Source organism: Hyla sarda, chromosome 7, assembly GCF_029499605.1.
Source record: "Hyla sarda isolate aHylSar1 chromosome 7, aHylSar1.hap1, whole genome shotgun sequence".
NCBI lineage: Eukaryota > Metazoa > Chordata > Amphibia > Anura > Hylidae > Hyla > Hyla sarda.
Window position 1 is genome coordinate 110555232 of NC_079195.1, and position 22935 is coordinate 110578166.

The 22935-nt window shown below is 43.0% G+C and overlaps 1 protein-coding gene across 15 annotated transcripts in view; it reads right to left on the reverse strand.

Moving 5' to 3' along the window:
- FAM149B1 (family with sequence similarity 149 member B1) overlaps positions 1-22935 on the reverse strand; it is a 46460-nt gene that overhangs the window by 15094 nt on the left and 8431 nt on the right. For 14 of the 15 annotated variants that reach the window (XR_008846336.1, XR_008846335.1, XR_008846337.1 and 11 more), the window contains 6 exons: positions 21354-21470; positions 19860-20024; positions 14652-14839; positions 13490-13623; positions 4389-4501; positions 784-1002 (listed from right to left, as the gene is read on the reverse strand). Coding sequence is in view for 10 of the 15 variants with exons in the window: in XM_056530438.1 (XP_056386413.1) it covers positions 784-1002; positions 4389-4501; positions 13490-13623; positions 14652-14839; positions 19860-20024; positions 21354-21470 (936 nt within the window). In the remaining 5 variants the exon portion in view is untranslated. The remainder of the gene's footprint in view (positions 1-783; positions 1003-4388; positions 4502-13489; positions 13624-14651; positions 14840-19859; positions 20025-21353; positions 21471-22935) is intronic. The other variant, XM_056530441.1, reaches the window with a different exon arrangement.

Below are 22935 nucleotides of genomic sequence, written 5' to 3' on the forward strand. Positions count from 1 at the left end.
AAAATATATTTACAGTTTCCTGCCTTATTTCACATTTATTGACCCATGCATTAGCCTTGAAGGAAACCTGGCATCCGTTTCATGCTGCTTAAACCACAGGCAGAATTAAACACTGACAGGATCCCTCTGAATGATCGATCTCTCCCTATACCCAACTAGGGAGAGATCTATCAATCAAGGAAAGATGGATCCGTCTGGGTTTGGAGAGGTTTAGTTATTCACAGCCGGCTTTATAACTAGGATTCCTCTGAGAGTGGGTAATACATCATTGTACATAGATAGTCAGTCACCATCAAACTGATGACAGGTTTCCTATAACCACTAGGAATATTAAGTGTTAATCCCTAAACCACAATAGCCCCAGAGGTATATTCAAGGGATAGTCATGCACCCACTAACTTATCCCCTATCCACAGAGCAATGTACGCTGCCACCTCCACTGGCTCTATAGAAAATTATTGGAACAGCAGTGCGCTTGATCGTCTCACTGCTCTATATAGTTGAAAGAGTCATGAACCCATTCAGGAGATCAGGGATAAGTTAATGGGGGCTGGAATACCCCTTTAATCCATAACTACCCAGTTTCACTATGGATATGTCTATTAACCCCTTCATTACCCTAGACCACCAAAGAAATTGGGTATTACACATTAAAACCACCCTAAGAGCAACAGGAACATTACAGGAATACAATAAAGGAATCACTAAGCCATAAACCATCCAATAAAAAAAAACAACTGTTATGCATTCATCTTTGATAAATGAAGTATAAATTAGACTTACAGTCGTGTTCCTCTGATGACTTCTTCCATCTTTGGTGTTCCTGACCTAGAGGGATTGTTATTGATGGGATGGAGTGTACGGGGAGGATTCCGTCTTCTTGCAGAAGGAACATTGTGAGACAGTGATGAGGAGCTGTGCTCCAGTGAGCGGCCTGGCCTTGGTTTCCCAGAGATCAGTGCAGCAGACGTTGGTCTCATAGGTGATTTATCATCGGAATCTCTTAAGGACAGGAAAAAAGTTTCTTTGGTCAGGTTTAAGCAACATCTAGTTATAGTGATCTATGCACTGTCCTGGACCCCAGCGATCAGTGTTTCTATTCCATGCAGCCCTACCATCAAAATGGTTTCCATTAAAACTGATAGTATGAAGATTTATGTCCATCACCGTGTCTTTATGTACTGTAAAGTCAATTTATTTTCCTAAGTAAAATAATATAAATCATATAAGTGTAATGTAAATATAAGAAAGGCAGTGTTTGTCACACTGCACAATATTCTAGACAGAAAAAAACCACAATGCTCCCTAAAATAAGTTGAAACTGAAAAAAAGTAATAAATAAAAATTTACAGAAAAATTAACTGATGGAAATCAGACATTGCTTTTAGATTGTGGTTCAACAGAATCATTAAAAAAAACTAAATATTAAACTGGTCTGAACAAAAATGATGAGACAAAGAAAAGGAGGATTATGTTTTAACAATAACGCTGTGTCAGTGACCCAGCTTGGTTAGCTATTCACGTGCCCAAGCTGCAGCAGGGCATCGGAACTAACTAGGTAGAAAAGCCTCAACACGAGTCTGTATGACAGACAGCTAACAAATTAAAGGGGTACTCCGGTGAAAACCTTTTTTCTTTTAAATCAACTGGTGGCAGAAAGTTAAACATATTTGTAAATTACTTCTATTAAAAAATCTTAATCCTTCCTGTAATTATTAGCTGCTGAATACTACAGAGGAAATTCTTTTCTTTTTGGAATGCTCTCTGATGACATCACGAGCACAGTTCTCTCTGCTGACATTATTATAATAATAATAACGCTTTATTTATTGTTGTCCTTAGTGGGATTTGAAGCCAAGTCCCCAGCACTGCAAGGCAGCAGTGCTAACCACTGAGCCACCATGCTGCCCTTAGCATACATCTGCTATGCATGGTTGCTAAAATGGACAGAGATGTCAGCAGAGAGCACTGTGCTTGTGATGTCATCAGTGTTCCAAAAAGAAAGGAATTTCCTCTGTAGCATTCAGCAGCTAATAAGTACTGGAAGGATTAAGATTTTTTAATAGAAGTAATTTACAAATATGTTTAAAGAGTACCTGTCATCATCTAAACTTTCCCTGATCCCCCTTCCCATCTGTCCCTTTCTCTAACTATGCCTATCCCTGTGTTTATTGAGGTTTAAAACGCTGTGGAAATACCTTTTTTTATCCCTCTTCATTAGCTCAGGAACAGTCTTTCTGAGGGGTGGAAGGAGGCGGGTCCTGGCAGGTATGATGTCACATGAAGCTTGGCTGGGACTCTGCTTCTGCCAGTCTTCCTGTATGCTGCTTTCCCTCTGCAGCAGTGTTTCCCAACCAGGGCACCTCCAGCTGTTGCAAAACTACAACTCCCAGCATGCCCAGGCAGCCAACAGCTGTCCGGGCATGCTGGGAGTTGTAGTTTTGCATCAGCTGGAGGCACCCTGGTTGGGAAACACTGCTCTGCAGTGTGCATACAGACTAAGTACAGGGGAGGGACGGCAGCCTGTCTCTCTCTCTCCTGTGTCTCTCTGCACTAAAAAGTCAATGCTGAGAACCAGGGGCTGAGGGAGCAATTACTAGAGGCAGTGATTAAGATGAATGTCAGGGGGGGGGGGGGGGGGCACAGAGCAGGGAGTGCAGTGAGATAATACAATATATAAGATAACGTGTGGTGAGGGGCAGGGAGAACACAGAGCAGGGGGGGAGGGGGAGGTGACTGGCTGTTATATGAGAGGCATGTGCAGGCTTGTAGCTCACAGGCTGGGAGCGAGTCCTGAGCTGAGAGTACTGAACTTCCGGTGGAAGGACCAGAGCCCTTCAGCATTAGTCCTAAAAGCTGTACACTTACTATGAAAAGAATAGGATGCTGCTTGCAGACCAGGCATAGAAGAGTGACCCCTAGTGGCCAAAAGTATAAAATGAAAAAACTGGTATAAATATTAATATTTTTTAATGAAGATATATTACAATATCTCTTCATTAATGATTATGAACAACATATTAAAAGTTTTTGTTGATGACAGGTACTCTTTAACTTTCTGCCACCAGTTGATTTAAAAGAAAAAAGGTTTTCACCGGAGTACCCCTTTAATAGCAGGGAACTAGCTGAGCCCAGCGTTTAGATTTTAAAACACCACTGCCATCTTGTGGCAACAAATGTGAATTACACAAGACAATTAAAGGGGTTCTCCGGTGATTAAACATCTTATCCCCTATCCAAAGGATAGGGGATAAGATGCCTGATCGCGGGAGTCCCCGGGATCCCCGGGATCATGCACACGGCACCCCGTTTGTAATCAGTCCCCGGAGCTATCACGCCCCCTCCCGTAGGCTTGTATTGAGGGGCGGAGCGTGACGTCACACTCCGACGCAGGTGTGACGTCACACGCCGCCCGCACTGTAGTTCAGTTTCAGATTTCTAGACAACTGCTTAGAAGAACCCATGGTGCTGATTGTTGGGGCAAGGTCAGATGAGTCTGGGCATTTAAAACCTTTGAGATTGACATCACCTGGTCTTCCCAGATGATGACTGAGAACAATCCATGACACTGGCAGGTCTCAGCTTTGCAAAGGGGGCAGTGCATGCTATAAATTCTGCAGGGTGCCCAAACTTTTGCAGATGCCACTTTTTTGTTTTCTGTTATTTTGAAAGTGTAAATGATGGAAATAAAATCTAACTTTTGTTGACATATTATAAGAATGTCTAATCTGTAATTTGATGCCTTTTGGAGATTTTTCCATCTTTCCTTGGCTTCTTTATGCACATTAATACAAATTTTTACCTGGGGTGCCCAAACTTTTGATCCTCACTGTATTGCAGTGATACAAGAAGAAGTGGTGGGAGACCCTAATAACTGGTGACACAGGAACAGCACTGACTTCTAAGGGTAAGTATATTGTAAAGGTTATGTTTGTTTAGATTTAAAGCACATATGGAAGTAGGGCTCAAAGCTAAAAACATCTTTATGGAAGTACCAAACATGAAAAAATAAAGAACACTGGAACTAAGGGTCCATTGAGGTAAGAAGACTGCTGGTCAATAAAAGTGCCAATCTATCCGATCTCTGTTCATTAAAATAAGCCTTATAGAATATCAATAATATCATGCAGGCAAAGCCACATGGATGATCACAAGATCATTTGTAATACTGGCCTGTGTTAAAAGCCCTCATGGACAGCATGTATATCAGTGTTTCCCATCCAGGGTGCTTCCAGCTGTAGCAAAACTACAATTCCCAGCATGCCCAAACAGCCAAAGGCTGTCTGGGCATGTTGGGAGTTGTAGTTTCGCAACAGCTGGAGGCACCCTGGTTGGGAAACACTGATGTATATGATAGATGAAAGTTTACATTATCTTATCATACTCACAAAACTTTCTCCATCAGATGTAAGTTCCTTTGCTGTAATGGTATTCCATGAATCAACATTAAGTCGCTCAGGTTCCGTTGATTCATAATACTTCCTACTTGAGAACGGTTGGCCTACAAAAAGATCCAAGTAACCATTTAGTCCTAATAAGACTCAAATGTGTTCTTGTAGCAGACTATACCAGTGCTAGTTTAAAGCAAATTTCTAGTTATTATCACTTTATTATGTTTAGGCCCAAAATTCTGTGAATCTTTATATCTTTATAGCAGTAGAAGCTCTAAATACCCATCCATAGACACAGACTTTCAACATGCTGTCTTCTTTTGTCCGCCGCTAGAGGAGACTGCCCATTGTTATATTACTGAGATAAATGTATGCAACAGTATGCAGTAAGCTTCTAAGCTCCCTCCACTGGTTGCTGTAGGCCAAATTTCTTGAATAAGCTTATATATATTCAAAGGGGTACTCCCGTGGAACTGGTGCCAGAAAGTTAAACAGATTTGTAAATTACTTCTATTAAAAAATCTTAATCCTTCCAGTACTTATTAGCTGCTGAATACTACAGAGAAAACTGTTTTCTTTTTGGAACACAGAGCTCTCTGCTGACATCATGACCACAGTGCTCTCTGCTGACATCTCTGTCCATTTTAAGAACTGTCCAGAGTAGGAGAAAATCCCCATAGCAAACATATGCTGCTCTGGACAGTTCCCAAAATGGACAGAGATGTCAGCAGAGAGCACTGTGGTCATGATGTCAGCAGAGAGCTCTGTGTTCCAAAAAGAAAGCCATTTCCTCTGTAGTATACAGACCCTAAAAAGTAATGGAAATATTACGATTTTTTAATAGAAGTAATTTACAAACCTGTTTAAATTTCTTGCACCAGTTGATTTAAAAAAAAATAATAAAAATTCCACGGGAGTACCCCTTTAAGAAATTTGGAGCTCTTTATAAGTAAACCAGGACGTCTGACATATATAGATTGAATTTTTTTTAATTAAAAAGTGGATATTTACTTTGAAGGTGCCACTCCAGAACATTAGAAAAACTAATATATCTGGAAAATAATGAGTCTGTACATGGGTAGATTTTCCTCTCTTTTTGTTCTTGGGGAGGAGATTGCATTTTTTTGCACTACCACAGTTTTTAAAGGGTACTCCACTGGCCAGCATTCGGGACATTTAGGTAAGTCGCCAAGCCCCCTCCCACAGATGTGCATTGAGGGGGCGTGACCAACCCCCACAGCGTTCAGAACAAAATGTTCAGAATGCTGGCCAGTGGAGTACCCCTTTAGGATGTAAAAACAGATAGCATAGATAGAATAAGAACAGAAGAGCGTAGCGGGTAATAGACTAATGGTCAGGATACAAAGGAAAAAACTACAAAATAAGGAGCTTTTTTACACTTACCGTAAAATCTTTTTCTCAGAAGCTCCATTGGGGGACACAGGAACCGTGGGTATATCTTGCTGCCACTAGGAGGCTGACACTAGGCATACAAAAAAAGAAGTCGGCCCCTCCCAGCAGGGTATACCCCACCTCCTGTCTTAGAGACACTCAGTTGTAGTCCCAAAGCAATAGGAGGAACCGAAAAATACAGAGTCCAGAGGGCGCCCTGTCAAAAACAACGAAACAACCAACTGACAGGCGACTGACTTTCAGAACACAACTAACAACACAGGGTGGGAGCTGTGTCCCCCAGTGGAGCTTCTGAGAAAAAGATTTTACGGTAAGTGTAAAAAATCTCCTTTTCTCATTCAGCTCCATTGGGGGACACAGGAACCGTTGGACATACCAAAGCAGTCCCCGGGGGTGGGAAAACTATGTAACCCAGAATCAAGCAGACAGTCGAACCACCGCTGCCTGCAAAACCTTACGCCCGAAAGAGGTGTCAGCGGATGCAGAAAGTGTGCACTTGGTAAAACTTGGTGAATGTGTGCACCGAAGACCAAGTCGCCGCCTTACACACCTGTAGGGCCGAAGCCTTGTTAAAGACCGCCCAAGAGGCCCCCACAGAGCGAGTGGAGTGAGCCGTAACCCGGAAGGGAGGATCCTTCCCCTTGGAACGGTATGCTTCAGACATGGCGGACCAGATCAATCTGGAGATGGTAGCCTTAGAAGCCGGCAGACCCTTGCGCCGGCCCTCCGGAAGGACAAACAGCGACTCCGACCGTCGTAAATAAGAAGTGGCCTTGAGGTAGACTTGCAAGGCTCGCACCACATCCAGATTGTGGAGAGAACGCTCCTTAGGATGAGATGGAGCAGGGCAGAAGGAAGGGAGAACGATATCCTCGTTCAGATGAAAAGACGAAACCACCTTCAGTTGAAAAGAAGGAACCGGCCGAAGTACTGCCTTGTCCTGATGGAGAATCAGGAAGGTTGACAAGAAAGAGCTGCCAATTCCGACACCCGATGGATCGAGGTCACAGCAACCAAAAAGGCGACCTTCCAGGAATGGAACCGAAGAGAAATATCCCGGATAGGTTCGAACGGGGCAGATTGCAGGCACTGAGGACCAGGTTCAAGTCCCAAGGGGGAGTAGGAGACCTGACGGCAGGAATCTCTTGAGCCACTCCTTGAAGGAAGGTGTGAACCGAGGAATCAGAAGCCAGATTCCACTGAAAAAGAACAGAGAGCGCCAACACTTGACCCTTGAGAGAGCTAAGGGCCAGGCGCGTCTCAAGACCCGACTGTAAAAACGCCAGAAGGTTCGGTAGAGAGAAACGAACCGGTGAAAGAGCATGGGCCTCACACCACCGAAAATAAGCCCGCCAAGTCCTATGGTAGATCCTAGCCGAGGACCGCTTACGCGCCTTGAGCATAGGGCAACGACCCTAGATGAAAAACCGCGAGCCTTCAATACCGCGGTTTCAACCGCCACGCCGTCAAACACAGTGGCTGTGAATTGGGGTGGCAAAAGAGGACCCTGAGACAGAAGATCGAGGCGATCTGGCAGTCCGAATGGAACGTCCGCCACGAGTCGAACCACGTCGGCGTACCAAGATCGGCGAGGCCAATCCGGAGCCACTAGGATGGCCTGTACGCTTTCCGCCTTGAGTTTCCTGAGCACTCGTGGAAGGAGGGGAATCGGCGGAAACAGGTACAGAAGAGTGACCAAGGAATGACGAGGCTCGCATCCGTCGTAAGAACCAGCCAGTTTAATGGGAGAAATGAGCGGCCGCTCTGAAGGAGGGGAGAGTGGAGCCACCAAAGAAGAGACTGGCGAGCCGAGGTGGGCAGGCAGATCTGATGGTCCGAGGACAGAGGGGATCCGTCCCACAGAGACAGAATAGCTCACTGAAGCGGACGGCAACGGAACTGTGCAAACGGAACCGCCGTGATGGCCGCCACCATCCTGCCCAGTACTGCCATGCATGTCCGAACGGACACTGGATAAGGGCGTCTTAAGAGACGAACACCTGACAACAGGGCACTCCGTTTGTCCGGAGGGAGGAAGATTCGGGCGCTCTCGGTGTCGAACCGGAGGCCCAGAAAGACCAGATATCGGGAGGGAGAAAGGTTGGATTTCTCCTCGTTGATCAGCCACCCGAAGCTGCTTAGGGTCAGCAGAGTGATGTGGAGACTCTCCTCATTCTGGATCCGGGACGGGGCCTTGATAAGCAAGTCGTCCAGGTAAGGAAGGACAGACACACCCCGGGACCTGAGAATGGCCATGACAACCGCCAGGACCTTGGTAAAAACCCGGGGGACTGTAGCCAGGCCGAAGTGCAGAGCCACAAATTGAAAGTGACCCTGCGGAACGGCAAAACGCAGAAAACGTTGATGAGGAGGAAAAATCGGAATGTGAAGATACGCATCCCGAATGTCCACTGAAGACAGGAATTCGTCCTGATCCATGGATGCCACGATCGACCGCAGGGACTCCATACAGAAGTGGCGAAGGCGAAGATGCCGATTGAGAAGCTTTAGGTCCAAAATCGGACGGACTGAATCCTCCTTTTTGGGCACCACAAAGAGGTTTGAGTAGAAACCGCTGAAACTGTCTTGGGGCGGGACAGGCACGATAACACCCTGATGCAGCAGAGTGCGGATGGCAGAATGAAAACCTTTTGCCAGAGTAGGTGAACGAGGAGGCCGGGATCGAAAAAAACGATCCCGGGGAAAAGAAGCGAACTCGATTCGGTAACCATCGGAGATGACGTCCTGAACCCAGAGTCCTGGACTTGTGCCAACCAAAAGTCCCGAAAAAGAAGTAAACGACCGCCCACCCAGGACGGAGTCCCAGGTGGGGGCGCCCCTTCAGGTCAAGGCGGGTTTACGGGTTCCTGATTTAGCGGGAAATCGGTTGGAGGGATTATACTGCTTCCAGGAGGAGCAAAGTTTGAAGGACAGGCCCTACCTACCTTGCGAGGGGCTCGATTTTTCCTGGCGCCCTTCACCCAAGGTGCGAAAAGGACCGAAAAGAGGTTGACTTACGAAACCCCCCACGAGCTGCAGTGTTGCGAGCCTTGTTCTGGGGAAGCAAAGAACTTTTACCTCCTGTAGCCTCAGAGATGATGTCATCTAGTCGCTTTCCAAAAAGGCGACCGCCAGTAAAGGCCATAGCCGTCAGAGATTTCTTGGAAGCCGAATCGGCGTTCCAAGCTTTGAGCCACATAGAACGCTGAATGGCTACCAGGTTGCCAGACGCGACAGCCGCACAGCGAGCAGACTCCAACGAAATCTGGCATAAATATTCGCCTGCGTCCGACACCTGACGGGCAATATCAGCCAGATCGTCCGGGGAGGCGCCGGACAACAGACCGTGACGAAGCTGAGAAGCCCAGACCACTAAGGCCTTCGCCACCCAAGTGGAAGAAAAAGCCGGAAGCAGGGAGGATCCCACAGCTTCAAAAGCGTATTTGGCCAAATTTTCTACCCGCTTGTCCGCTGGATCCTTAAAGGAAGCGGCATCCGCCAACGGTAGAGTGGTGGATTTGGACAAACGGGAGACCGGAGAACAGTCCATTTAGATATAAGGTCGTGAGGGAATGGACACAGAGTCAGTTTTTTAGAGCCTTGGAAGCACTTCTCTGGAAGTTTCCAGGCTGTCTCCAGAAGCACATCAAACTCCTTATGAGACTGGAAGTACTTAGGAGAGCAAGGAGTGCGGGCAAAGGAGACCTCAGGAGCAGGGTCCGAGGGTCCAGGGTCCTGTAGACACTAGGCCATCCACCAAGTTAGACATGGAGGACAGTTCCTCAGAATCCGAATGAGGTTCTGCCAGTTCACCCGGGGATCGGGAATGGGTAGTGGAGGCTCCTGATCTGGGTGACCGGGATCTAGACTGGCGGTTCGGAGAACGGCCCCTAGGAGAGCGGTCGCGTGACCAGGAACGCCGCCTAGTAGCGGAAGATCTGGAGCGCGAGCGGCACCTATGATCAGGAGAGGAGTCAGGATACAAGACCCATGGGCGTCTTTGGGAGCGCCTGCGGTCCGAAGAGGCTGAACTCGCTTCCCAAGAAGGATGCAGGGAAGACTGCTTTAAGGCTGTAGCCACATCCTTGGAAGCCTGCGTCAGGTCTGAAATAGTCTGGGAGAGGGAAGCCACCCAAACCGGTGTCGGTTCAGGAGCCACGGTCCCCGAAGGAGCGTCTTGGGTGGGGGTAGTAGGGCGTGAGGAAGAGCAGGCAGAACAAGTAGGCACAGCCGAAGCCCCCGAAAATTTAACCCTACACACTGTGCAAGCATAGTAAGTGACCAAAGCAGGGGCCGCCTGTCTGAGGGAAGGTTCTAAGCTGGGGGCAGACATTGCCAAGTACAGCCAATTAGTGACAGAAGAATTGGAATGAGCTCACCCAGGTTCCTGGACGTCCCCACACCCACGGATATAGGACAGCCGGCTGGAATGGATCCCACAGGAGCAGCATGCAGCAGCGTGTGAAGGAGTGAGGTAGGCTCCAGTCACGTGACCCGAAGGAGGAGAAGGAGGAGCTACCATTTGCGCGCTTGCACGGGAGAGGCTGAGACAGCCTGTATCCTGATAGGCTGAATCAGCCCTCTCTGTGCTGGCGCCAAGAGTTGGCGCTCAGAGAGCGTGAAGAAGGGGTGGAGCTACACTCGGCCGGGACCAGGCTGAAGCCGCGGAGTAAAGTGTCGGCATGGTACCTGGCCGAGATGGACGCGCAGAAGTTGGTAGCTGTCACCCTCTGCTGGGACGGCTGCCTGATCAGAGGATTGTCCGCGGCGCTGCAACCCAGCCGGGACCAGTGCAGATGCTGACAAGCAGCGGCCTGGTCCCGGTCATCATGCGCCGGAGAAGCCCGCATTGGAGAACGCCCGCAGGGCGGAGCTAACTCCGGCCGGGACCAGACCGGAGCCGCGCGCTAAATTAGCGTCCCGGCCACGCGCGCCGCCCTGACATGGAAGAACCGGCAGCCGCCGCCACTGCAGGAGCGGCAGCCGGACTCTGTATGGCACACACTCTCTGGGGGGTCTGCAGCTGACTCACTATGTGTGAGGAGCTGCAACCCCCAGACGAAAACGCACTGTGATCAAAGTTACTACTGTCCCTACCCCACTTATAAGGGGTCCCCCCCCCAATAAAGACTGCCTCCCCTTTGGTAAGCCCTATACAGAAGAGGGAGAGGGGATTAGGGGCGTAAGGAACTTACCTGAACATGGAGGTATACTTACCTCCAGAAGGTCTGTCCCCAGAAGTCTTCACCAGACTAAGCCTGCTGCATCATGCCAGGCTTCTTGAAGCGGGGCGAGCAGAGGCAAAAGGTGACCCGGACCCAAGGTACAACCTGGTGCTGGCCGGTGGCGAGGAAGGGTTAACGATCCATACACTATGGTACCGTGCCCTTCAGTCGCATGTGGGGAAACAGGCAGCGCCATGCTCCTGTTGCCCCTACCTAGAAAAATAAAAAAGAAGAAAAAGTCTAAACACTAACACTAAAAAATAATAAAGACCAGACCTGGAGCAATCCAGATCCGTGTTGCCTCCTATGACACTAAGCTAAAACTGAGTGTCTCTAAGACAGGAGGTTAGGTATACCCTGCTGGGAGGGGCCGATTTCTTTTTTTGTATGCCTAGTGTCGGCCTCCTAGTGGCAGCAAGATATACCCATGGTTCCTGTGTCCCCCAATGGAGCTGAATGAGAAAAGTAATTTTAGGATTAAAAATGTGTCTATAAAGTAAAGTACAAAACCCTGCTACCAACTGAGATACTGAGCTGGATCACAGATTTCTGCTATTTGTTAGTTAGTAGAGAGGGAAGTAGTCCAGCGAGGTCAGGAAATGCAAAACTTTTCTTCTTAGTAAAAAGCACATACACAGACTGAGTGGCAACACCACACTATACACCAATGCATTTGGACTACGAGTCAATGGAAAGGCGTTGGTGTATAGGATAATGTTGCTGCTCAGTCTGTATATGTGCTTTTCATTGAGATTTGAGCAGAACATTTGTAGTAAAGTGTGGTGCTGGATCTAACATTCTTTTGTGCCATCCATCAGGTAACTTGTTTAGACAAAACTGCAGTCATAGATATCCATTACACCCTGAACAAGTGTTACAAGTATTGATGCACTTAGCTTTCCTGGGTGCCTGATCAGATGCTCAAAAATGGCTTTCATACACTGCTTAAAGGGGTTATCCAGGAAAAAAAGAGTATATATATATATATATATATATATATATATATATATATACTGGCTCCAGAAAGTTAAACAGATTTGTAAATTACTTCTATTAAAAAATCTTAATCCTTTCAGTATTTATGATCTGATGAAGTTGAGTTGTTCTTTTCTGTCCAAGTGCTCTCTGATGACACGTGTCTCGGGAACCGCCCATTTTAGAAGCAAATCCTCATAGCAAACCTCATCTACTCTGTGCAGTTCCCGAGACAAGCAGAGATGTTAGCAGAGAACACTGTTGCCAAACAGAAAACAACAACTCAACTTCAGCAGCTGATAATTATTGAAAGGATTACGATTTTTTTTTTATAGAAGTAATTTACAATTCTGTTTAACTTTCTGGAGCCAGTTGATATACAAAAAAAAAGTTTTTCCCTGGAATACCCCTTTAAGTGTTACTTACCCCTATATACTATTGCATCTAACTCCTTTTGAGGCCTCGGTCTTAGATTCTGCTAAAATAACCGGACAAAAAAAGCAAGCATGGTAGAAAGAGCGTTGTGGTCAGCTCACCCAGTACGACCCACCGCAGCGCGGACCGATGTGGACCTCACCAGAAGTATATTTAAAGAAAAGAATGGAAGTCTAGCGCGGTATTCCAGAGCAATTTGTGCAATTTATTTACATGAAGCACGCGTTTCGGACGGTAGTGCCTGGCTTTACTCATACGCATGAGTTAGGCCAGGCACGACCGAACGAAAAGCATTACCACCACGCATCTTTGTTGTACTGTGTGCTCCATGTAAATAAACTGCACAAATTGCTCTGGAATACTGCGCTAGACTTAAAAAGAAAGCTGTATTTTTTGGCCAGTTAAGATCCACTGAAAATAAAATCAATGGGGTCTGTCGGGCACTGCTGTGTAGTGCACCAGCTGGCTTTATTTACTGCTGCTGTATGAAATCTGTTTCGAAGGCCCCTAACAGAGCCTATGACACAAATGAGAACCTAACCTTAAATAAAAACCTGCAAAACCAGACTATTTGGGTGGGATTATTTAACCATCTTGGGTACGTTCACACGTACAGGATCCTGCGCAGATTTGATGCACAGGATTTGTAATTGCCGATTAGAAGCTGTGCTCAGTCATTTAGTTTACAAGGAAATCTGCAGCAGAAAATCCTGCGCATCAAATCTGCGTATGTGTGAACGTACCCTAATGTGTATGTTCACAGCATGAATGATGGATTTTATTCCATTATTCCCCTATGACTGGGTTTCCCAACCAGGGTGCCTCCAGTTGTTGCAAAACTACAACTCCCAACATGCCTGTTGGGAGTTGTAGTTTTGCAACGGCTGGAGGCACCCCGGCTTGGAAACAGTGCCCTACGAGGTAAGTTCTCTTAGAGATGTCTGTAACTGCCTTCTCTTCATTTCCCTATTAAAATAAACACACAACTCAAGGATGTCGACCAACAAGTGTTTCATGTGTATGGCCATTTTAAGGCTTAGACGTCCTTACCAGATTAGGGGAGATGGGGGGGATTTTAGAATGTGAGACAGGAGGTAGAACCAATGGATGACGCTGAAGAGGAGCATAGGGGTTGAGCGTTTCTAATCTTGTAGTTTTAATGGCTATATCCTGTCTGTCGTCATCTGAAAAAAATAAGACAATTACAGTTACAATGTGGGTATAAGATCAAGTCATTATATTAAGATGTAATACTAGAATAAGATTACATTTCAAAATACATATAATTCTAGAATACATCATTTTAAATAAAACAACAGTCATCCATCTGCATAGACAAAAAACATGTCTGTCCTTTGCTCCCTCCTTCATCTGCCACATTTGCAAAAAATTTAATACATTGCAAAAAATAAAATAAAAATAAAAAAAAAACACTGCGGATCTGTTGCGGGTTTTCTGCAACTGATTTACAACTGAATTTAAATGGGTACTCCCGTGGAAAACTTTTTTTTTTTTTTTTTTATATTATCAACTGTTGTCAGAAAGTTAAACAGATTTGTAAATTACTTCTATTAAAAATATTAATCCTTCTAGGGGGCTATATACTACAGGGGAAATGCTTTTCTTTTTGGATTTATCTTCTGTCACAACCACAGTGCTCTCTGCTGACTTCTGCTGTCCATTTTAGGAACTGCCCAGAGTCGGAGAAAATCCCCATAGCAAACATATGCTGCTCAGGACAATTCCTAAAATGGACAGCAGAGGTCAGCAGAGAGCACTGTGGTCATGACAGAAGAAAAATCCAAAAAGAAAAGCATTTTTTCTGTAGTATACAGCCCCCAAAAAGTACTGGAAGGATTAAGATTTTTTTTAATAGAAGTAATTTACAAATCTGTTTAACTTTCTGGCACCAGTTGATTAAAAAAAAAAAAAAAAAAGGTTTCCACGGGAGTACACCTTAAATATAAAGTGATTTGTCTCATGCAAAAACACTGCACATTTTCTGCAACTGATCTGCAGCAGATTCACAGCAAATCTGCAGCATGTGGCCATACCCTTTATATGTAGGATCTCCTTGTGTTAACCCACTCTAGCAAAGACATTCCCTAATAGGCCACTATTTGGACTGCTCATTTTAGAAGCAGAATCATACAATTTCTTTACACTTTTTTTTCTCTCCCATTCAAGTCAATTAGACTCTGGTTGCTCTCACCAGTGATGGATTCCTCCCAGTGTCGACAAATGAGTTCCTCCAGACATGCCACTGTTTCCTTCCACACATCATCAAAGAGACAAGCCAGCACTGCCTCTTTTTTACAGTACTGTGGAGAGATTGGGGGGTAGCCCATCTTTAAGCTGTCCAGGGACATCGCTCTGTTCCACTCAAAGAATTCATCATCCCTAAAATGTAAAATTACAATCTGCAAAAGTGTAGTTTCTTTTGGAAATGTCACATTGTAAAGAAATCATTTTTTTCTTCTGTTTCTTTTATTACAGCAACTGTAAGGCCACATTTTTCAATTTGTAATATTGATGGAAGTCCTAGCAAGGCTGTGGTTCTAATAACCTTAAAAGGGGTACTCCCCTGGAAATAATTGTTTTTAAATCAACTGGTGCCAGAAAGTTAAACAGATTTGTAAATTACTTCTATTAAAAAATCTTAATCCTTCCGGTACTTATCAGCTGCTGTATGCTCCACAGGAAGTTCTTTTCTTTTTGAATTTCCGTTCTGTCTGACCACAGTGCTCTCTGCTGACAATTCTGTCCATTTTAGGGACTGTCCGGAGCAGGATAGGTTTGCTATGGGGATTTGCTCCTACTCTGGACAGTTCCTAAAATAGACAAAGGTGTCAGCAGAGAGCACTGTGATCAGACAGAAAGGAAATTCATTTAAAAAAAAGAACTTCCTCTGGAACATACAGCAGCTGATAAGTACTGGAAGGGTTAAGATTTTTTAATAGAAATAATTTACAAATCTGTTTGTACCTTTCTGGCACCAGTTGATTTAAAAAAAATGTTTTCCAGTGGAGTACCTGGAAAACTTTCTTTTTTTAAATGAACTGGTGCCAGAAACTTAAACAGATTTGTAAATTATTTCAGTACTTTTTAGCAGCTGTATGCTACAGAGGAAAATCTTTATTTTTTGAATTTCTTTTTTGTGTTGTCCACAGTGCTCTCTGCTGACACCTGATGCCCGTATCAGGAACTGTCCAGAGCAGGAGAAAATCCCAATAGCAAACTTATGCTGCTCTGGACAGTTCCTGACAAGGACAGAGGTGTCAGCAGAGAGCACTGTGGACAATACAAAAAAGAAATTCAAAAAGTAAAGAATTTCCTCTATAGCATACAGCTGCTAAAAAGTACTGAAAGGATTAAGATTATTTAATAGAAGTAATTTACAAATCTGTTTAACTTTCTGGCACCAGTTCATTTAAAAACAAAAAAGTTTTCCACCGGAGTACCCCTTTAAGAATCCCTATGAAGCTGCCAATTCAGGTGATCAGAATGTGCCCTGTTATGCTCTGTTCAAAGGCTGATATTTTTTATTTACTCCCATTTTTTTTTAACAGCTTTATTATTTAAAGCTTGTACTGCTATATTGTTTGCTTTAAATGCTCATTTAAAAAGGAAAAAGGAAGGAAATTACACAGGAAAAATATTTTCTATTTTTTATGTTATTTTCCAAGGTACTTTGCTCAATGAACAGTAACCACATACAAAATCTTTTATTCCCCAGTACATTGCAATGCCAAATATGTGTAAGTTGCATAACCTATGACTTGTTACAGGCTAAACCCTTGTTCAGATGAAAGGTGTCCCTCCTGGTTTCCATATATGTGCATGCTTAGTTTTAGGAAGAGGGGGATAATCTGCAGCCAGACACATTAGTCAGTGGCTTATCTTCCATCAGAATTAGGGATCAGGCGTGTTCAATTCTTCTTAATATCATCTGTAATGGGAGTGTAAGCACATCCCACATACAGAAGATAGTGTGGTTGGAAATGGTTAAAGGGGTACTCCGGTGAAAACCTTTTTTCTTTTAAATCAACTGGTGGCAGAAAGTTAAACATATTTGTAAATCACTTCTATTAAAAAATCTTAATCCTTCCAGTACTTATTAGCTGCTGAATGCTACAGAGGAAATTCCTTTCTTTTTGGAACACTGATGACATCACGAGCACAGTGCTCTCTGCTGACATCTCTGTCCATTTTAGCAACCATGCATAGCAGATGTATGCTAAGGGCAGCATGGTGGCTCACTGGTTAGCTCTGCTGCCTTGCAGTGCTGGGGACTTGGGTTCAAATCCCACTAAGGACAACAATAAATAAAGCATTATTATTATGATAATAACGTCAGCAGAGAGAACTGTGCTCGTGATGTCATCAGAGAGCATTCCAAAAAGAAAAGAATTTCCTCTGTAGTATTCAGCAGCTAATAAGTACAGGAAGGATTAAGATTTTTTTAATAGAAGTAATTTACAAATATGTTTAACTTTCTGCCATCAGTTGATTTAAAGAAAAAAGGTTTTCACCGGAGTACCACTTTAAAATCTCTTTGGAGCAGGATGTACCTGTCTTAGAAATGTTGAAAAACTATTTTCTACATGATCTGATTCTTGGCAGGTCCTCACATTGTGCTAAATATAGGACTATGTTAATCCACAATCAGCTTCATCTCTGTCTTTTGTTCTTTTTATATAATGGGGGTTTCCCATCCTCATCGTTTTTTCTAGGCTTGGTAAAAATATTCTTGGTACAAGGTGTGTTCACTGGCCTGATGCAAGGATTTTTGCCATCCTTGGCAAAACCTCATTTTTCCACTCACTTGGTCTCACCCCTTTTTGCACCGTCCATTTTTTTGATAATAGCAGCCGTCACCTACCGTCTATGAAATAAGAACGACTTCTGCAGTCACTTCATAGACTGTTCAAGCTCCATGACGTAAATATACATCATTCTACATTAAAGTGGTATTCCAGGCCAAAAAAATTTTTTTATATATCAACTGGCTCCGGAAAGTTAAACAGATTTGTAAATTACTTCTATTAAAAAATCTCAATCCTTCCAATAGTTATTAGCTTCTGAAGTTGAGTTGTTGTTTTCTGTCTAACTGCTCTCTGATGACTCACGTCCCGGGAGCTGTCCAGTTCCTATGGGGATATTCTCCCATCATGCACAGCTCCCGGGACGTGACATCATCATTGAGCAGTTAGACAGAAAACTTCAGAAGCTAATAACTATTGGAAGGATTAAGATTTTTTAATAGAAGTAATTTACAAATCTGTTTAACTTTCCGGAGCCAGTTGATATATATAAAAAAAGGTTTTGCCTGGAATACCCCTTTAATGAATATCTGTCCATGATACAAATATAGGTGAAGGGACACGAACATTCACCAATGACCATCACGATTCTCTAGTTTTAAAGTAAACGTATTGATAAACAGTCAATGTCAATCGATGGCACAACCACATAGACCAGTGGTCTCAAACCTGCGGACCTCCAGATGTTGCAAAACTACAACTCCCAGCATGCCCGGACAGCCAACAGCTGTCCGGGCATGCTTGGAGTTGTAGTTTTGCAACATCTGGAGGTCCGCAGGTTGAAGACCACTGACATAGACCCTTCCGACAAAAGGATAAACTTGGTCATTCAGGAATTTCAATTTCCACAGTGGAATCAAGTCCGCCATGTGCATAGATGGGAGTTTGCTGCAAGTGAAATTCTGTTAGTAATAAATCAGACCAGAATTTCCATTATGCATCATATCGCCAATTGATATAGGCAGTATATGTATTATCTCTCCAGCCAGAAATTCTGCTAAGTGCATGGGCCCTTAGGCTATGTTCCCACTTGCCAGGTTTTTCTTTTTTTTTGGGGGGGGGGGGGGGGAGGGGGGGGGGGGGGAATTGTCACTGCAGTTATTTAGCCAAAGCCAAAAGTGTATTCATAAAGAATGGAAGTTTTCTTCTTGCTTATGGATCCACTTCTGTGAGAAACACAGCCTTAAGGGTTGTCTGAAGAAAAGGAACAACCTGTGTATGGTATCAAAAAGTATAATAAAGCAAATTACTAATATAATGTTATTAGCATAGTGCACAGATTTTCCATTATCAGCTGAGCTGTCTGGCTTGTAGCTGTGATGTCCTGCGAAACTCTCTGAATACAGTCTATGCCCTCCTCCTCTCCTGTCTGCTCAGGGAGAGACCATTGATATAAAAAAAGGGGAGCTCATAGTACTGCTTATTAAATTTTCCCCACAAAACAGTGCTTACTACTGCCTTATCTGAGAAAAGCTTCCTGATGTCTTAAAATGAGCAGTAATATGAGCTCCCCTTTTCATATCAAGTGTCTCTCCTTGAGCAGATAAATGTGTATATGTTAGGGTGATTGCTTCAACTTAATGCCGATATCAAGCAGCCTGTGCTAGTCCATACAGCAAATAAACATAAACCCTGACTTCAACTAACCGAATGGTCTTCTAGTCTCCATTGCATATTGGAAGTCTATGGATACTTTTACTACATACACTGGGAGATTTCCAGGCACATTCAGCAAATGGGCACCAAAAACGCAATATGTAAACTGGATTAGATGTGGCTATCCAGTCAGGACAACTCTCTGTAAGCTAAACACATAAACAACAGAGAATAATCTATTTAAAGGGGTTATCCAGGAAAAAACTTTTTTTTATAAATCAACTGGCTCCAAAAAGTTAAACAGATTTGCAAATTACTTCTATTAAAAAATCTTAATCCTTTAAGTACTTATGAGCTTCTGAAGTTAAGGTTGTTCTTTTCTGTCTAAGTGCTCTCTGATCACACGTGTCTCGGGAACTGCCCAGTTTAGAAGCAAATCCCCATAGCAAACCTCTTCTAAACTGGGTGGTTCCCGAGACACGTGTCATCAGAGAGCACTTAGACAGAAAAGAACAACCTTAACTTCAGAGGCTCATAAGTACTGAAAGGATTAAGATTTTTTTAATAGAAGTAATTTACAAATCTGTTTAACTTTCTAGAGCTAGTTGATATATATAAAAAAAAAGTTTTTTCCTGAATAACCCCTTAAACTCTTGTCCTGAGTTTTCTAAAATGTAATTGTAGTTTAAATGTTTCAGCCTGTAGCGACACAGAATCGTCTTCACTGGACATATTTGTAGACATATTAGATCTGTACAGGGATGTGAATACGAACATTGTAAACAAGTTATTTTCAAAAGTCAAGAAATTGAAATACAAAGTATAATAGAAATAGCAGTAAAATTATTTATATTTGATTTACATAAAACGGGAAACACATTTATTTAATTAAACTCCTCTATTCTAGCAGGTTACTTACATACCAAAATAAAAATACTAATGCCAAATGCACTTCTTCTTCTTCACCTACATTACGGTATCTTATTCTGATAACTACTCACTTATTTCGGCAGTCAAAAGCCAAATATTCCTCCATTGTACCGTCTGACATGATAACCCCTTCATTATCTTCATCCTCATTCTCTTCAGCATAGAGAGAAAAAGACCCCGGGGCAGAGGTGTCACTATGGGTGGAGAGAGGAAACTTTGTACCAAAAATACCCAACCTGGAATACACAAAATACATATATCAGAAATGTAGACATGCAGGAGCAGAGGGATCATTGTATGATGTCACAATTCAGAGAAAATACTAAATATATCAGATTGATATGTTATCATACTAGAATAACAATAAAAGTGTACATTTGCTACATTATTTTAATGAGAAGTTTTATTGAGCATTTTACTGTACCCAACAAAAAACAGCTAAATAAACATATCCCTCCCTACCTTTTCAAATTGGCTATTATTTACATATATCCGATGAATAGGGTGCTCCAATATAACAAAAAAAAAAATAATAATATATATATATATATATATATATATATATATATATATATATATATATATAAAATAACAAATTACTCACCTGTTTGCTGCATGCCTTAAAGGGGTATTCCAGGAAAAAACTTTTTTTTATATATTAACTGGCTCCAGAAAGTTAAACAGATTTGTAAATTACTTCCATTAAAAAATCTTAATCCTTTCAGAACTTATGAGCTTCTGAAGTTAAGGTTGTTCTTTTCTGTCTAAGTGCTCTCTGAGGACACGTGTCTCGGGAAACGCCCAGTTTAGAAGAGGTTTGCTATGGGGATTTGCTTCTAAACTGGGCATTTCCCGAGACACGAGTCATCAGAGAGCACTTAGACAGAAAAGAGCAACTCAACTTCAGAAGCTCATAAGTACTGAAACGATTAAGATTTTTTAATAGAAGTCATTTACAAATCTGTTTAACTTTCTGGAGCCAGTTGATATATAAAAAAAAGTTTTGGCCTGGAATACCCCTTTAACTTATGGGATAAAACACATATAACCCTAACTTAACCCATACACATTTATTTCTCCCTCATAGGATAATTTGACCGCAAAGTACTTGCCAAGGCGAGTGGATATTAATAAAAATCCTCTTGTTTTATTACTCTTATTGCACTCTATACGTATCATAGCATACATATAGACTGCAATAAGAGTAATAATAGGAGTGGATTTTTATCAATATCCACTCGGCTTGTCAAGTACTTTGCGGTCAAATTATCCTATGAGGGAGAAATAAATGTGTATTGTTAAGTTGGGGTTATGTGTTTTATCCCATAATTTAATAAAAATTTTATTTTAAACTGGTATGTCTCACTTCAGAATTTTGTAGTATAAGTTTTGCATCAAAGGTGGGGTCTGTGTATAGCCAAAATTTTTAAAATTCCATAGGTTAGTATTATGATATAATACAGATTGTCCTATCATGTGGACTGGTGGTCATAAGAACAATTAAACTCGGTTTCCATATACTGCTGTAGATAATACAAAACTTTTTACAAGCAATTTATACTTACTCACTGGACTCTTTTGTATGGGTGGCACTGAAGGGTATGGAGGCAGCAGTTTCAGAATGACTAGAGTACCAGCTGTATCCGTCAACGGCAGGTGGCACTACCTGTTTGCCTTGTACTCTGAAATTTGGACAGTCAAGCAACAGCTATTACCAAATGTTTTTCCATATTCAGTAATCAATCCAAATGGGTTGGATATTTTTAAAGTGTACGAACTCCAGCCCTTTCTTTAGATGTAGGGAAATACAGTTTACATTGTGCACGATTCCTATTGATTAGAAATGGGCTCAACACGAAACTCACTTGGCTTTACATGGTTGCCAAAGCCACTGTACGCTTAACATGGAATGTGTCTCTCCAAGCCGATCTGAAGAAAGGGTGGGAGTCCAAGCTTACAGGTATACTTTAGGAAGCTTAAGGACCCTTGACACATTGGGTTTGAGATAGAAAAAGATATTTTAGCACAGATTTTTGCTGCCACTGAGGAAAAAATTGGCTGTCTGAATGCCTAACTATTTCTGCAGATTCTACATGGGAAAGCTGAGAATAAACCCCACTGACAATGGGGCTAATCCTAGTGTGATCCATTGGCAGTGTGATCCAGGGATCAGTCTAAAAAGTTTAAAATTCTATGTTGATGAATTGTTAATCTATCTTTATTGCAGTTGGAGCTTTGTTTTTCTGGTACTGAGCTACTGGCACCTTCAGCAACCCGAAGGTTGGAAGCTTAGGAGCTTACTGCATATATATTAAAATCAATGGTAATACAGTAGCTTTCATGCTCCTTCTAGTAATAGTTGAAGAGAGCCAGCATGTTTTTAGAAATATATCCCCATGAGCTGAAGCTCTGTATTTGAAAATGGAGATTAAAGGGAATGTATCATCTATATTTTTATAAAATTTTTAGTGATGTTTTTTTTTCTAATTGTCCCATTTACTATCTATTATTATTATGAAATAATCATGTAATCCTGCAGTTTTCAGTCTAGCCATTAGGCCTTATAATAAACTGAGACTTTATGTCTCACTTTTCGGCAGTGTCCTTCCTATCATTACAGACAAGATTACAGTGAAAGGTGACACCAGCATAGATAAGACTGGTTCAACCACTGTTCAGAATAGCTAAAGATCAAAGGTCAGCCCCCCGTGGAATTAACCCATGGACAGGTCCCAGAGCATGCCTAGGAGATGCTCCCATTCACATAATTACGGTCTGGGTTAGTCTATTGTGTTTATGTCCAAGTCTCAAACTCATTTAAAGGAGTAGTCAAGTGCAAACTACTCCTCCTTCATCGTGCACGGGGCTGCAAAAAATAAAAATAAACTATCACTCACCTTCCTGCGTCCCCCTGGAGCGCCACTACAGCTGATCAGTCCTTCGATCCTGTCTTCTTCCTACTTCCGTGTGCAAGGATCATCACACGGAGCTCAGCCTATCACTGGCCGAGGCAGGACATTGCAGTGGCCGGTGATAGGCTGAGTGCAGTGCGACGATCTGTGCACACGGAAGTAATAAGAAGACAGGACCGAAGAACTGATCAGCTGTAGCGGCGCTCCAGGGGGACGCAGGAAGATGAGTCATAGT